This window comes from Cataglyphis hispanica, chromosome 2, assembly GCF_021464435.1.
Source record: "Cataglyphis hispanica isolate Lineage 1 chromosome 2, ULB_Chis1_1.0, whole genome shotgun sequence".
NCBI lineage: Eukaryota > Metazoa > Arthropoda > Insecta > Hymenoptera > Formicidae > Cataglyphis > Cataglyphis hispanica.
In genome coordinates this window covers 11915780-11931472 of record NC_065955.1, presented here as the reverse complement: position 1 = coordinate 11931472, position 15693 = coordinate 11915780, and the positions used below count along the sequence as shown (strand labels likewise).

General features: G+C 35.4%; 2 protein-coding genes across 7 annotated transcripts in view; both read left to right on the top strand.

The window, feature by feature from the left end:
* Window positions 1-10017, top strand: part of LOC126858918 (uncharacterized) — a 43220-nt gene extending 33203 nt beyond the window's left edge. For 2 of the 3 annotated variants that reach the window (XM_050609656.1, XM_050609655.1), the window contains 3 exons: window positions 5511-5685; window positions 6760-6817; window positions 8131-10017. In XM_050609656.1, coding sequence (XP_050465613.1) covers window positions 5511-5685; window positions 6760-6817; window positions 8131-8856 — 959 coding nt within the window. In that variant the 3' untranslated portion in view covers window positions 8857-10017. The remainder of the gene's footprint in view (window positions 1-5510; window positions 5686-6759; window positions 6818-8130) is intronic. The other variant, XR_007688732.1, reaches the window with a different exon arrangement.
* Window positions 10018-11686: 1669 nt separating this feature from the next.
* LOC126858909 (myotubularin-related protein 2) lies at window positions 11687-15624 on the top strand. 4 transcript variants are annotated; one of them, XM_050609605.1, is made up of 10 exons: window positions 11687-11825; window positions 12352-12583; window positions 12686-12793; window positions 13059-13511; window positions 13703-14150; window positions 14253-14428; window positions 14506-14613; window positions 14731-14915; window positions 14980-15184; window positions 15280-15624. In XM_050609605.1, the coding sequence occupies exons 2-10, from the start codon at window positions 12458-12460 to the stop codon at window positions 15430-15432; spliced, it is 1962 nt and encodes a 653-aa protein (XP_050465562.1). In that variant the 5' UTR covers window positions 11687-11825; window positions 12352-12457; the 3' UTR covers window positions 15433-15624. The 4 variants fall into 4 exon arrangements, with proteins under 4 accessions (XP_050465562.1, XP_050465561.1, XP_050465560.1 ...); XM_050609604.1 differs by having other exon boundaries at window positions 11715-11838; XM_050609603.1 differs by having other exon boundaries at window positions 11743-12000.
* The last annotated feature ends 69 nt before the right edge of the window (window positions 15625-15693 follow it).

The window sequence follows — 15693 nt, the reverse complement described above, 5'->3', positions numbered from 1 at the left end:
TGAAATACACTCTAATTATTATCCCGATGCCAAATTACATATCTATTTTAATATTTATGCGTTGCATTTGTCGTATAAATGTTATAAATACGTGTCGAAAATTCTCATAAAATTTGTGAGAGCTTGTTGGCACTATATCGAAGATTTAAGGAATTTACGAATTTTGCTCATAGTCGATGTACGTCGACCTTCGGCATTACGCCAGGTTCAAGATCGACTACAGCTGGCTAGAATTGAATGAAGCATTAAATAGTACATTTCTTTATCTTTACTAAACAATCGATTAAAACGATTATTGAAAAACAAAAAAAAATTGATGAAAGACTAGACTTCATATTTTCTCTAGCGTACGCGCTCTCTCTCTCTCTCTCTCTCTCTCTCTCTCTCTGAAAAATTTTCTCCAAATAAATTAAGAAATGTGACAATGAATAATTACACATGATTTTATCACAAATATGGAGAAAATATATTTTTTAGTACAATTAAAAGTTAAGACACAAAGAAGATTGAAATTTAATTATTGATAGCGAAAATACTTCGTTCGCTATCTCTTCGAGAGTAAATTTTTTATATTTAACTAATCATCTTATATGTTCAAGATCTTACAGGATTTTGTATCAAGGTCTTATATTAAAATAAAAGTTTAATTAATTAATTTTTTATAAATCAGACTTTTCACGCACACAATAGCATCAATTTATCATTTCCATATACATTGCTCCGATAAGGTAGAGGCTGCTAAACAATTTCGTTAAATTTACTTGATTTCGTTACGTTATTTGATTTCTAAATTGATTGGCAATTTTATGCAAACCGCTAGAAGCTTATATTGGAATTCTCGATTGAAGCGTTCTCTGTTTGCGAGGCACTTGCGAGGCCAATTCGCTACGGCATTCGTACTTGCCGGCCGTTAGCTCGTAAATAAAACCGTCCGCGGAAAATGAAAGCGCGTTCTAATTAAAGGGCGTTCGTCTCAATTTAACTTCACCGTCGCCGTGCATTAAACACGCTCGACGGATCACCAAGGTCGGTCTTAAGAAAAATCACGTCCCGTACACTTCTCCTTTATTTTCGTTCTTGAATGTGTGTTTGTAATCGATGTTTCTTTTTTACGATCTCACAAGCATTTTGCAATTTTACCTTAATGGTGAGATGAATTCGAAATGACCTTAGGTCATGTGAAATTTTCGAGAAATTTTCTAATTGTGATTGGAAAAATATCTGGATAATTGTCACAGAAAAAAAAATTCACGTCAATTGCATCTCACATGTGATTCGGCGAATCAATATTGACAAAAGGGATATTGGCATTCTGATAACGTTATGAATATTTTTCTAAACTTCTTTCACTTAAAACAATCAATATGTGTGATTGCAAACAAATAAATTATATTATTTGAATTGTAAAATATCTCAAGTGCAACGTAAGTTGATTGTTATGTTGAACAATTTAGATAGTTTTTATATTAAAAATAATATTTGATAATATTAATTTGTTTATTGAAATTGATAATTCGTGGGGAAAATATATACATTGTATCATCGTTATTATATATGTGCATGATATTTTATATTTTGATAATATATTTTTCTATTAAAAAAATGTAAATTAATCTATTAATATTTTAGTTCTATATAGAGAGATCTTATTATGAAAAAATTGAAAATAATATGATTAAAGTTTAATAATCAATCGTTTTCTGCGATTGAAAAATTTAATACATGTCAGACTAATTGTAAGATTGAAGTGCTCATGAAAATAAAATGGGAAGAATACAATTTTGTTTTAATTGAAGAAAATTGAAATATTCATGAAAATAAAATGGGATGGATACAATAGTTTCAATCCAACAGAAAAAAATCGCATATAATAAAAATATTATTTAAATTAATTTCGTTTATAACTGCTTCTATAATTTAAATATATTTTTTTACAAATGTCCTAAAATCTGATCCCTTTTTTTATTTCTATTATTATATTTTATAAAATTTATTTTATATACAAGTGTATTATTATACATATAATAACAATATATTAATTCAACCTTGATATTTGACGTTTTTATAACTGACGTTTCTTTTTTATTATTAGTAGTATATTTATTTTTAGAAACGTATTACATAATAAAAGATTCCACATTAACAAACTATTCTACTAGCTAATGCTCGTAGGCGGCGAAACTTTTTAATTAATTTGTTCTCCCATTATCTTCATTGAAATTCCAGAGACACGCATTTCCTTGCACGGCTCGGGTCCGTAAGCGCGCGAATCGGTTTATTTATGACTATGATACGAATGGGCGAGATTCTTCCTGCGACACCGCCGTCCATGGCTACACGTTATCAAATGATACGCGAAACGCAATACAACCCCGTGGGTGCGAGTATCGTTAAAAATATCTCCGCTCGTGCGATGCAACATGACTGTTATTTTGCATTACGTTATTTTGACGCATACATCTGTTACATCGCACTACATTTTATCATACCTGCGTACGTCACCAAAAACACGTATGCATTTTCATGAAAGCATGGATAGATTGTCGAAAGAAATAGCTAAGAAATGTTTCGAAATATAAACGCGAAGGAAAATTGGTGAAAATCATTGTTATGATTTTTTTAGCAAATTAAATTTAAATTCTTTTAATATAAATAGTAGAATCTTATTTTTTCGAGTTATAGTAATTAATTAAAAGTAACAATTTAATTAATTCAATACTATCTTGTGCAATTTTAATAGAAATGCGTCCATGTTAAATATTTATTGAAAACTAGTTGAATATCATTTTTTTTTTTCAATATATATATTACGAGATTAAAACAGCCGTATTTAGATAATACCGACAAAAAAAAAATTGACAAATGATTTAATTATTTTAATTGATTGTGAGTCGCATTCAATCAAATTTTTCGTTAAGAAGAGAAATCGATCTCCAGAAGAAATATTTTTTCAAACACCCAGTATGTGGGACTACCGCAACGAGGTATAAATTTCGCGCTGTATAGGATAAGCGTAATTCGAGGTGACAGCTATCTCGCGCTCGTGCTTTTGTTGCACCCACCTAACGGCCCCGCGCACGTGCGTCTCTCGCGACAGACGCATCTTGTTGTCATTCGCGCGCGCGCGCGTCCCGAATAGAGAGAAAGAGAGAGTTATTTGTGTTCCATTGTGATGCGAGTTCATTCTCCTTTTGTCGCGGTTTCGCGTGCCAATGAATGGGGAACTGCTTACTTGCGTGTCGCGGCGATATATCGCGCCGTGAGTGTCATCGTCGTGAAAAAAAGATCGTTATCTCGGATCGAGTGTCGACGTTCTAGAGTTACTTGGCGGATAATAAGCGTCACGATTTTAATCCCGCGTTAATTTATATTGTTATCGATTTTACTATTTTGACGTCGAAATATATATAAATTATACAACGATGAATTAAATTAATTATTATCGCATTACACGAGATAAAGCAATTATCGTGCTTAAACTATCAATTACATCGCGATAATGCGATTGGCCCTTAGAGCATTAAACTCATCAGTCGAGAGAACAATGCACTCTGCCAATTATGCTGTTCTGTAGAAATTAAGTGCGTTTCAATGGAGATGCATGTGGGCGTCTCGATTATCGTGGTTCACGATAGCATTTTTCGCGTCGCTCCGAGAGTTGAGGCGCGCTCTAAATTCGATTTGCCGCAAAAGGTTGCATCATATGCGCGGCGCGCATATGCACATAAATTAGAGAATAATTTTCTAGCCGAGAGCAGAGAGCCGAGAGGCTGCGACGTGATCAGCTAAAGAACTTTTTAGATTCGCTCCAACGCACGAAATTGCTCGTGAACGCGAGCGAAAGTGTATTATATCTCCGCTGCGATTATCAAAGCATGATTCTGACACATCTTTATCTACGAGATAAATTTAATAACAAAACAATAGCCTCGTCGTTTCTTCTGCGCAATAGCTTTATTTTATCAATGTGATAAATGTTTAGAAATATTTATTTATTTATAAATATGACATGATGTTTATTATAATACAAACTGCAATTAGACATAAAAGTTAATATTTTTTGATAATCTTTTTTGTTTCATTTTAGAATAGATTTGACATACACTTAGCTAGTATTTGATTAGGAATTTTTAATTAAATGGCCAAGTGCCACAGATGAGGCTTCACTTTATAATATCTGGCTCGTAGCCCATACTTGCGCCGAATTGCAACTTGTGTCTCTTCCTCGTTTGAAATAAATTATCGAAATTACGCGTGTTAGACACCTGTGGCACTTACTTAACGCGCTCGATTATGCCGGAAATTATTACATCGTGTCTTTACTTATATCAATCGGCGTACTAATTTTAATTCTAGACCGGCGATGATACGATTATCGTACTCCAGATGCTTCTCATTTATCCTATTTCAGACGAGCGTGTCGAAGTCGATATCGCTGAACATTGTATACGCGCGCGTTACTCTATTTCCAACTCCTCCAACCGCTGGCGCAATTTATTTTTAGTTAACTCCCTAAACGCGATTCGTTCTCTCGCTAAGCTAACGACAGGTCTATTTTGGTTCACGATCTTCTCTACTCGCGTTCGTGATGAACGCCCGTGGCGGCGACGGGATCCTTTAAAGTGTCAAACTGCTCGTTTGTCGCCGATAAGATTAAACGTGTTTATGAGATCGTACGATTGAACTTTGCCATCCGCTTCGTATCTTACACGCCTTTTTTTTCCAGCGAAATTATTTTTCACATCGATAACGAACAATAATGCGAGAGGAAGTGAATGCGAGGAGGCTAATAATGACGCTTGTTGCGATTACGCGAGAGATTAAACGATAATTTCGTAATTGGATTATACAAAACTTACACATGATCTTTATCGGACAGAAAATTACTCTGATAAAACTAATTAAATTGATAAAACTTATATCTTGATAACTTTTTTTTTATGAAAGAAAACTTATTTTTATTTTTGTTTTTAATTTTATTTTCATGAAAAAAAAATTAAATGTATATTTAAATATACATATATATTCTTGAGTCAAAAAATATATTTCTGCTTTGCCAAGGTTAATTTTCAATTGTCTATACGAAAACAACAATTCACATTAATACGCTGTCTTATAATAATGTATGCCAGTCAGATACGTCATTACAGGCGATCATAATTTCACTGTTTATTTGCATCCTAATAAAGGAATTTGTGATCTCCTTGAGAATACCTCGTATGACAAAGCGCCGTATAATGTCGCGTTAATAGCCATAATTTTTCCGACATTATGTCACATTTACCGTCGTCGCAATGTACGATAAAAATGCGGGCGGGAAATTGCCGAGTCGCTTGACGGCGGACGATGTTATTGAACGTATAAGATGAAGGACTTATCGAGACACGACGAAGGACGTTATATATTCAAGTCAGGATATTTACGGTTCTTAATCTCGGATGATAATCTTAAACGGCGTATCCTTTCGTCGCGCCGCCTCTTACGTCTCTTCTTTTTTTTTCGTGCTTCAGGTAACGCGTCGTCTGTGGAACAGAAGAACGGAAATGGCAACGTCAAGGGCAACAAGACGAACAACAACGGTGTCGAGGTGAACAGAAACGAGGATCAAAATGGTGGCGTCGATGCCAAGGGACAAGGAAAGAAGAAACCGACCGTACCTGGGGGTGGGCCTTTGTTGCAACAGACGTAAGGATTATTAAATAAAAAAATTATTTCGCGTGGTTAATATTTAATCCGAAACTTGGCGTGATATATTTTAAGAGTTATGGTAGATATTTCTTGATTAAACGTTTTGATTTATTTATGAGACATATATTATATTCAGACTTTTTACGATATTAGAGTTTACAGGTGACTTGGCGAAGAGTATTAATAGAATTCGTATTTTGTATTTGTCTCGATGGAACGCGATATTGAGAGAAACCTCGTTTAGAACTTAATTCAGATGAATTGACATTAGCACGGAGAAGTTTAAACCGTTTGCTATAATTATATAATTGTACAAGCATTTGCTACTTGCACATATTTGCACGCGGAAAGCTTATTTTGAGAGAGCGCGTGCGTAATTCGAGTTTCGAAAGCTTTGTCAAAAATATAATATTAATGTGTAATCTTGTTTAAACTTCTTACAATTTAATAAAGTTTTGCTAGAGAAACTGTTATAATAGTCGACTGCTAAAGTACATGTTGTTACGTAAGTAATAGCTATATATATGACGACACTTGTCAAAACAACATGCACTGAAAATTATATGTACACTTGTTGTTGATCTTCTAAACTGCTTCTCTTGCAAAAAGCTTGAGCAGTTGCGTTAATTATTGCAGCTTAACTCTCGCTCCATGCGTGTGCGTAATAATTGGTAATTTATTATAGAGAAGTTTAGCGAAGTAGAAATTAGGATACTTTTTAACAATGTGTGTATATTTTTATTTAAGCAAAAATAGACATGCTTTTTTTTGTTAAAAATTATAAATTTTCCATAATAAAATTAAAAATTGTGCGAAAAAAGATATTAAAATAGAAGATGAAAAAATAAGTATTCTTTGTCTTTTTAAAAGTATCTTATTTTTTTCGCTAAATTCCTATAATATAATCCTTTTTGATATAATTTAAGTCCACTTATTAACGAATCGCGATATAGTCTATAAGCTTATATACCTATATAGCTTACATTCGCTTATTACCGTCAAGATTATACTTGGTAGAAATAATTTATCGCACATGATTTATGATTGACTTTCCTATTGTGAATTTTTCAGAGAGATATCCACCAGCCAGCTTGATTTCTTCAAGATGCTCGACGAGAAAATTGAGAACGTAAGTCGCGATACTTGAACTTGATCAATCTCATCCGAATAAAAATGGTTTCTATTTATGGGAACGCTAGTAATTTCCTGTTTCCTTCTTCAATCTTTTCTCTCGAAGAACAATATAAGCCGATTTTGTAGGAAATCTAGAGATAACTATTTCCGCGATACGTCTCGTAGAAGTTCGTTACAATATTTTTATATTATTTTCCTACATTCAATATAAAAAAAATTAATGAAATATAAAATATATATATATATATATATATATATATATATACACATACATACAATTATACGCGTAATTTATTTAATTAAGACAACCATATTAAATATCGAGAAATATTCAACTCCGCATTTTGAAAATTGCTTGTTGATTGAATCGAGCAAAATTGTGGGAGCTCTATTCAAATATTACATCATTTGTAATATAATTATTTTAACAATCGATATAATGATTATGGAATTGAAAAGCGCGAAAATATGAAACGTTGTGTAAAATAAATTATTCGTTTTATTTAATCAATTTACTCAATTATTAGCAAGCTTGCTAAAATACGTTTAATTGACCAATATTTGTAAAATATCATGCAAGTCACATATTTTGCGATAAAAAGATGTTAAAAAGATTAATATTTATTTAGCACGATTAATATACTCGAATATTTGCTGAACTTTGCCTAAATAATCGCCATAGTTCTTTTTCTTGGAATTTTTTTTTCTTATTGATTGCACGTCTATTTTTGTTCGAAATTTACACGCCGGGTATAGATTACTTTCTTCTTTGTGTTTTTTTTTGTACCAAGCATCTTTTATGCCACACCGAATCGATGAGCCTTCTACCTGAGTTCTTTTTCATCGTGAAACAATTATTTGCAATAAACTCGAAGTAGACAAAAGAATCTTAATCGAAAAGTCGCGTTGCATCAAAGATACGAGTATTAGAAAGATTTCAAATGTACTGGAGAACATTTTCAATGCGGAGTGACGTGTACGTGAAGTTTAATTCAGAGAAGCACTCGATCGCGAATTAGCACTCGCCAAAATTACACGTGGTTGATGAAAAAAGTTCACGCTATTCATCGCGCAGCCTTTCATCTTTCTGAAAGTTTAATTAGACTATCGCGATACGTGCTTCTCGAATCTTTCTGCACGCTCCGGCCTATTTTCTTCCTCAGTAAATACTAAAATATAATGTCAGCCATCTCGTAAAACGTCAATTCTTTTTCTCTTTGCGTCTTCCCCCCTCTCTCTCTCTCTCTCTCTCTCTCTCTCTCTCTCTGTCTCTCTTTGTTTCTCTGCAAGTTTTTTGTCAAATTTCAGGGTCCGGATTACGACGAGAGTCTCGATACAACTAATCGAGCTGAGCGAGTGACCAGTTTGTTGCGCCGCTGGGAGCTAGCCAGCGTCACTTGGTCCAGCGTCTCCGATCTGGACAACACCGCCTTGCCGTCTAATCAGAAGAGTCGTGCGTCCGCACTGAACAGTCCCCGTCAGAACCTGAGCGCCAAGGACCGTGAGGGTATGAGGAACATAGTGGGTGGCAGGCCGGAGAGCGCCCCGATTTTTGTGCGTAACGCGAATCGCGTGGACGGGCTGCAGGACAGCGGCCACTACTGTCCGTCGCCGAATATGCCGCGGCACGTGCTCGAGTCCATCACCCAGAGTCCGACGCAGAGCGTGAAGACGGCCACTCCGCCGGGTGGCTGCGGGTCGCCGATCGGATCGCGCTACGTTCAGGACAGCTACAGTAAGGAGTGTTGCTCGGTCGTGAGCACGGCCGAGCAACAACAGCAGCAGCCGAAGAAGATCCATTACGGCCAGAATCCGATGAACGGTGAATACGTGACGCAGCAAGCGCTCTATCGCGAACAGTACCTGCAGCAGACCGGTATAATTACCGTCGCGCCTCAGTACTCGACCGGCTCGCCTGGCGGCAACGTTCTCAGAAACAATCCGTATGTTCAGCACTTTCAAATCGCCGCCAATCCCCAGCACTTTGCTGCGCCCGCGAGGAGACGGGGTTTTAACGCCGCGCAGATGACGTGACCGGGATGGGAGCAGCGATCGACGAGATAAGACTGAACTTTGCGGAGAGAATCGAGGAGGTACCCCCGATGAGAATGGTCTTTGAAGAGAGACTCATAGGACGAAAAGACGGAGAGACGCTTTCTTCGTGTGATGACTAATAGAAGAAGGCGAGGAAAGGAGGAAAGATGATGAGAAGGAAAGTAAAAATGAAAACAATGAACTAGACAATGAGAATACGAATCGTATTCTGTGTTCGTTAAAGCTTTCGCGCTTTTTCTCGGTAATGATTTTTCTAAGATTTTGGGAAGCATGCGACGACATCGATGATGGCCTAAGTCATCCGATCTGAGTATCATCTCGAGGAAAGGAATGAGAAGAGGGAAGTACCGTTTCGCGTGAATTCGCGCGCATGAGGAATAGAATAGCCTTCGTTACAAGTGCCAAAATGTTATACAAGCGAATGTGAATGCAAACGTAAGGGCTCTACGCGTATTGTCCGCCCGAAACAGTACTTTGTTCTTCTATACTTCTGTATTGACGCGAGGACTCGGAATGTGCGTACGCGATATATCTTATTCGTCTACTCCATTTCTGATTTCCTCTTTTTCTAGCGTCTCCAAGTACTCACGTGAATATTTCACGGGTGGAAACACACGCGACCAGAACATTTTGTACATTACATGTATATTATACACGACGAGAATATATATGTGTACACGAATGTATGAAAGTATGTATGTGCATAGGAATACACGTGTGTGTGTGTGTGCGTGCGTGCGTGCGTGCGTGCGTGTGTGTGTGTGTGTGTGTGTGTGTGTATAAAGGTACATAAGTGCATCTAAAAAAAAAATGAACAAAAGAAGAGATTGAAATTATAAAAAATTCTTATAATTATACGCTGTGTATAGATTCGCTGTACGTATATTGTATGGATATGTTTAACTTAATGTGATGACTGTATATTTATATGTTGACCATGTTTAAAGTTAACTATATATAATATAGTTGATGATGAGAATTTTATATTTCATGTTACGCGCGCGATTACGCTCTATATATACATATGGAATATATATATAATCAAACTCGCTGCATCACTCTCGAACTGTCGATCTTATACTTTTTGTTCTGTCGAACAATCCTCCTTTTTTACAAATAAATTCACAATTTCTCCCTATACATATACAATTGCGGTCTCTTTCGTGCGTTCATCACTGTCTTTGCAGATGAATAATAACAAGAGATTGGAGGAAGTGTCGTTGTCATTGCAATAAGTTGCAATAGTCGTCGCAAATACGTCGCAACCGGAGTGTACGGCACGTGATCGTGTGACATCGTAACTTCGTAGTTAGACATACCTACATATCTATCTGCCTAGCTACTACAATGCTGACGATGTAATTAATAACAGTATGTTGCAATCGTACGTGAAAGATGCAAGATTTATAACGACTGCAATAGTCGCAGTTACAATTTATCACATCGAGCATGTTTACTGACATGTTCTATCTTCTAGGAAACCAATTGAAATATATATATATATATCACTTTCACAATGTAGATAGATAATCGAACTCTATGCTCAATTTGAGCTGAACTTTGAAAAAAATCTAATCTGAAACTTATCGTCAAACTCTTAAAAAATTTGATATATCATGATATATATATATATATATATATATATATATATATATATATATATATATATATACGCATTAAAGTCGAATAATCTTATATAATTTTGTATATAGAAACTTATTCAAATTTTTTAAGAGTTTGACGATAAGTTTCAGATTAGATTTTTTTCAAAGTTCAGTTCAAATTGAACATAGAGTTCGATTATCTACCTACATTGTGAAAGTTCAATCTCAATTATACTAGTCTAGTGATCTTTCAACACTCCAATGTTTCTTTTATAATTTTTTGCTTATAAATATAATCTGATACATATGACCAATTATATTTCAAATGCAACATATAATAAATTAATTGTATTTTTTCTTTCGTCATATAAAAAAGAAAATAACTTAGTTTATTAAAATATTATTTTTTACTTTTGAAAATTCCATATTGACGACAAAATTGAATATTATCGATCGGTTTACAAATTGTTTGTGGTACTCACGGAGTTGTATGTGATCGTCCGTGAGTGCGAATAACAAGCACCAAATAGAGTTGGCATGTAATCCGATTTGACACTTAATAAGATTTAGGCATCCCGAAACCCGTACGATACGGATGTAATCGCATTTAGTCTCCAAAGGAGAAGACGCACTATCCTGCTGGTGGGAAATTTCTTTCGAATCGAAGTGAATCAGCGTTTTCTCATAACACATGTACGAAATCGCATTGAAATAAGTTTATTATCGTAATTTGTCAAGAAATGCATTTATCGAAGCCGCCTTTTGAGAGATTTCCTAACGATACGAAGAATTATTTGCGTCCATGAAGATGCTTTCTTCTCGTTACCTTCATAGATCAATCTTTCCCTAAAATGATAATATTATTAATTTTAGAATCGGAGAACAGTTTCATAACAACTTTAACGCATTGATATGATTGCAAAGTTTATTTGAATTTTTATTTTGTTACATCGCATTACACATATACTAATTTCTCTAATTTCTATAATTTTATCGAGTCGAGATATGTACTTATCGATTTATCAACTTGTCATTTGAAATCAAAAATGATTTATATGATATTGCTCATAAATCGAACGCACAACCTTGTAATTCTAGTGATGGAACATTTGTTTATATTTTTGAAGCAGATCGTAAATATTTATGTCGAATATTATGATTGGACAAGATAAGGTTCTCTCGACCTTTCGAACAGGTGCGCGATACACGTGGAGAGAAGAGAGAGAGAGAGCGAGAACAGCAGCATCACCTGCCGGCGATTATTTGCAAGATGGCAGCGTCTGTCAAAAGTACACTGCTGCACTGACAGGAGCGAACAGTCGCGGGCTATATATATCGCGTAAGGTACATGTCAGAGGCAAGTTCCGCATACTCGTCGTTTGTCCGGTGATTGACACTGACTGAGATTCTGGCGTGTCTCGAGGAATAATAAAAAGCGGATCTCGTTCCGGGCGTGGCTCGGCATGATTCGCTTCCAATCTCGGTTTCTCGTATCGTTCTCTCAAATTTTCCCTTTGTCGTAAGTTTTGAACGAGAGTACGCATCGTTTACGCGTTTTAATATAATCCCGTTGCTGGTCGATCGATGTTATCTTCTTAAATTATCTCGCGTATTGCGAGTTTTGTGAGGTTATGTCTCACAGAGATTTTGAAGTCAGAATGTATGAAAACGCATAAATTTTATTGCTTATATTTTTATTCATTCGTATTTGAACTTAATAAGTAAATTCTTTGTCTGATTTAAGATTCATATAAGATATTGTTATTTTGATTAATTTAACATTCTTGAAATGGCTCAGTTTACAAGAAATTAGCATCGTTAACTATTAATGGTCTATTTTTAACATATTTTAAAATATAATCCATTATAGGTACAAATAGATTGTACAACCTCATGGATAGTTGTAAATGAAATTATAAATATAAGAATGTTGTTGCAACGAAAGTAAAAGATCTGCAACTATCTTTGATACAAGTATGGAAAAGAGAGGCAGTGCAGAACTTCTCAATACGGAGCAAAGTAACTCAAAGAATGCCAGTTCAGATTCCCTCAACTCGGATAGCAAGAGCAGCTCGCTTAATTCGAAAATGGGCCAAGAATCGGTATGAACAATTGTTAATTGTGATTAAAATTAAAGTCAATAAATATATACAGTTACATCATTCTATTTATTGAATTCTGAAATGGATTCACAATTTCTTTAGGAGAGTTGGGAAAAAGCATCACATTCAAAAAGTTTTTCCTCAAGCTCTACTTCAACAGATAATAACATAGTCTCTGCTCTGGAGGCTAAAAAAGATAATCAAGTAAAAGTGAGTTTTGTGTAATGAATTTTCAAACACAGTTTTTGTTTTTCTTTGCGCAATTATGGCGTTTTTTAATTTGCATTTATTTTGAAGGTTATTTTTGTTGAAATGCAATATGTTCTGTTGTGTAAAAAATATTTCCCTATCATTTCACTTTTACTTTACGATATTTTATTTGTATCATTGATTCTGTTGAAGTTATGCTAGAAAATCTATGTTCTTATTGCATAATATCTGTATGATTGGTCAATTATTTTGTTATTCTGATTAGAATTTGTCTGGAGGGGATACGGGACCACCACTCTTGAATGGAGAGCGGATGCAAGGCATTCCGCACGAAGTCACATACTTGTGTCCTTACTCGGGTCCTGCCAGGGGGATTCTTAGTGTTACAAACTATAAGCTCCATTTTCGTAGTATAGATCGAGAAACGCCTTACATTGTTGAAGTGCCATTGGGTGTTGTTAGCCGAATTGAGAAAGTTGGCGGTGCATCGAGTAGAGGGGAAAATTCTTACGGAATCGAAGTATTTTGTAAAGACATGAGGAATCTCAGATTTGCGCACAAACAGGAGAATCATTCTAGACGAGATGTGTTTGAGAAGCTACAACAGTATTCTTTTCCTTTATCTCACAAGCTACCTTTGTTCGCCTTTGAATACTCTGAAACGTTCTCTGAAAATGGTTGGAATGTTTACGAGCCTATCGCAGAGCTGAAGAGAATGGTATGTAATAATACATATCAAGAAATCGACGCTCAATCTAAAATTCGAAGTTATCTCAAAAGTACATAAGTTTTGTAAATATTTAATATTAATTTAATATTAATTTAACGACATTATTAATAAACAACTTTAATATTTGTTTTCGATATTATTGATAAACAACTTTAACATTTGTTCTCGTCGAATTTCAGGGTGTAAATAATGATATGTGGAAAATATCCAAAATCAACGACACATATTCGCTGTGTGATAGTTATCCAGCTGTCTGGGCAGTACCTGCCGCAGCAACTGATGAGGATCTTCAAGCATCCGCGTCTTTTAGAAGTAGAGGAAGACTGCCGGTCCTCTCGTGGATTCATCCGGAAAGCCAAGCGACGATAACTCGTTGCGCGCAGCCATTAGTAGGCGTTGGCGGCAAACGGAGTCGTGAGGATGAGAGATATGTCCAGTTGATAATGGACGCTAACGCACAAAGTCACAAACTCTTCATTATGGACGCGCGGCCGATGCCGAACGCGATAGCGAACAAGGCGAAAGGCGGCGGATACGAGAGTGAAGATGCTTATCAAAATGCGGAATTGGTTTTTCTCGATATTCATAATATACACGTCATGAGAGAGAGTCTTAGAAAATTAAAAGGTATTCATCACGATTTATCTTCTTATGTAATGTTATGTTTATTTGATACATTATATATATGTATATATACATATATATACATATACACACACTCTATTCCAGAATTATGTTTCCCCACAATCGATGAAGCTCGATGGTTGTCGGGCATAGAATCGACAATGTGGCTCAAACATATCAAATGTGTTCTTGCTGGGGCTGTAAGAATTGTGGATAAAGTCGAAAATCACAAGACTTCTGTTTTGGTTCACTGTTCTGATGGTTGGGATCGAACAGCACAGGTAAATATTCTTTAATTCTAAACAATATTATTTTAAAATTTGCATTTATATTACCGTAACTATCTTTTTTTTTTTAGCTTACAGCTCTTGCAATGCTAATGTTAGATCCATATTATAGAACAGTTAAGGGATTCGAGGTTCTAATAGAAAAGGAATGGCTTAGTTTTGGACACAAATTTCAACAGGTATCATGATATCAAACTTTTTTAAAGTCATATAGAGCTTGCAATGATTTATATACATTTTTACGATATCTTATGTTACTGTCATGTTTATAATAATTTATACAAAAATTTTTTTAGAGGATAGGCCATGGAGACGAACATCACAGCGATGCAGATAGATCACCAGTATTTTTACAATTTATTGATTGCGTCTGGCAAATAACGCGTCAATTCCCTAACGCTTTCGAATTCAACGAACATTTCCTAATTACCATTGTCGATCATCTTTATTCTTGCAGATTCGGCACGTTCTTGTTCAGCAGGTATATTATATTATATATATTTGTTTCACACTTTTTCGGGAGTTACATTATTAACAATTTACAGTGAACGCGAAAGAGTACAAGAACAAGTGAAGCAAAGAACAGTCTCTCTCTGGTCATATACCAATAGTCAATTACCTCTCTATCTGAATCCTCTTTATCGATCTGGCACAAATTATCAACTTGTCCTAATGCCAGTCGCCAGTATGCGATACATCAAACCGTGGAAGAGTCTATACTGCAGGTGGAATCCTAGCATGCGGCAGCAGGTACGTTAAGTTCTACCTATCTAAGATTATTTCGATAAATAGTTTATGAATTATGCAAACATCTTCAAAACACATGAATTTATTTTTGTTTCAAGGATCCGGTCTATCAAAGAACAAGAGAACTTCTAGTCTTAAAAGAGCAACTCGAGAAGCAGTTGGAGGAAGGCCGGCGCGAACAAGCTTCTCGAGCGAATCGATCTGTAACTTCGCCGGCGCCACCCAGAATACATTCCCCGGTTCACACATAGCGCCGCTGGGAACTTGGATCGTCTGATAATCTTTGTAGTTTTGTAAATGAGCTGTAAACTCTTGATCTACTTTGATTTTACTTATACTTGAGCAAGTATAAGATATTTTGACTGATACATGCTTGTGGATGTTATGTAAAATACACCCACACTCTATAAAGATAAAGATAAATCTAGAGTCATGCGCAATTACCTGAAGTTCAATGAATTCATCGCAACCGTATAAAGTGCAACACTCCTTCTATGTAATTTGAACACCGA

What these genes read in the sequence shown, in the direction of transcription:
- LOC126858909 (XM_050609605.1), top strand. Translation starts at nt 12,458, where the DNA reads ATGGAAAAGAGAGGCAGTGCAGAACTTCTCAATACGGAGCAAAGTAAC. An exon ending in GAGTCTTAGAAAATTAAAAG is followed by an intron (nt 14,151 to 14,252) that starts GTATTCATCACG and finishes ACTCTATTCCAG; the next exon opens with AATTATGTTTCCCCACAATC. An exon ending in TTGGACACAAATTTCAACAG is followed by an intron (nt 14,614 to 14,730) that starts GTATCATGATAT and finishes AAATTTTTTTAG; the next exon opens with AGGATAGGCCATGGAGACGA.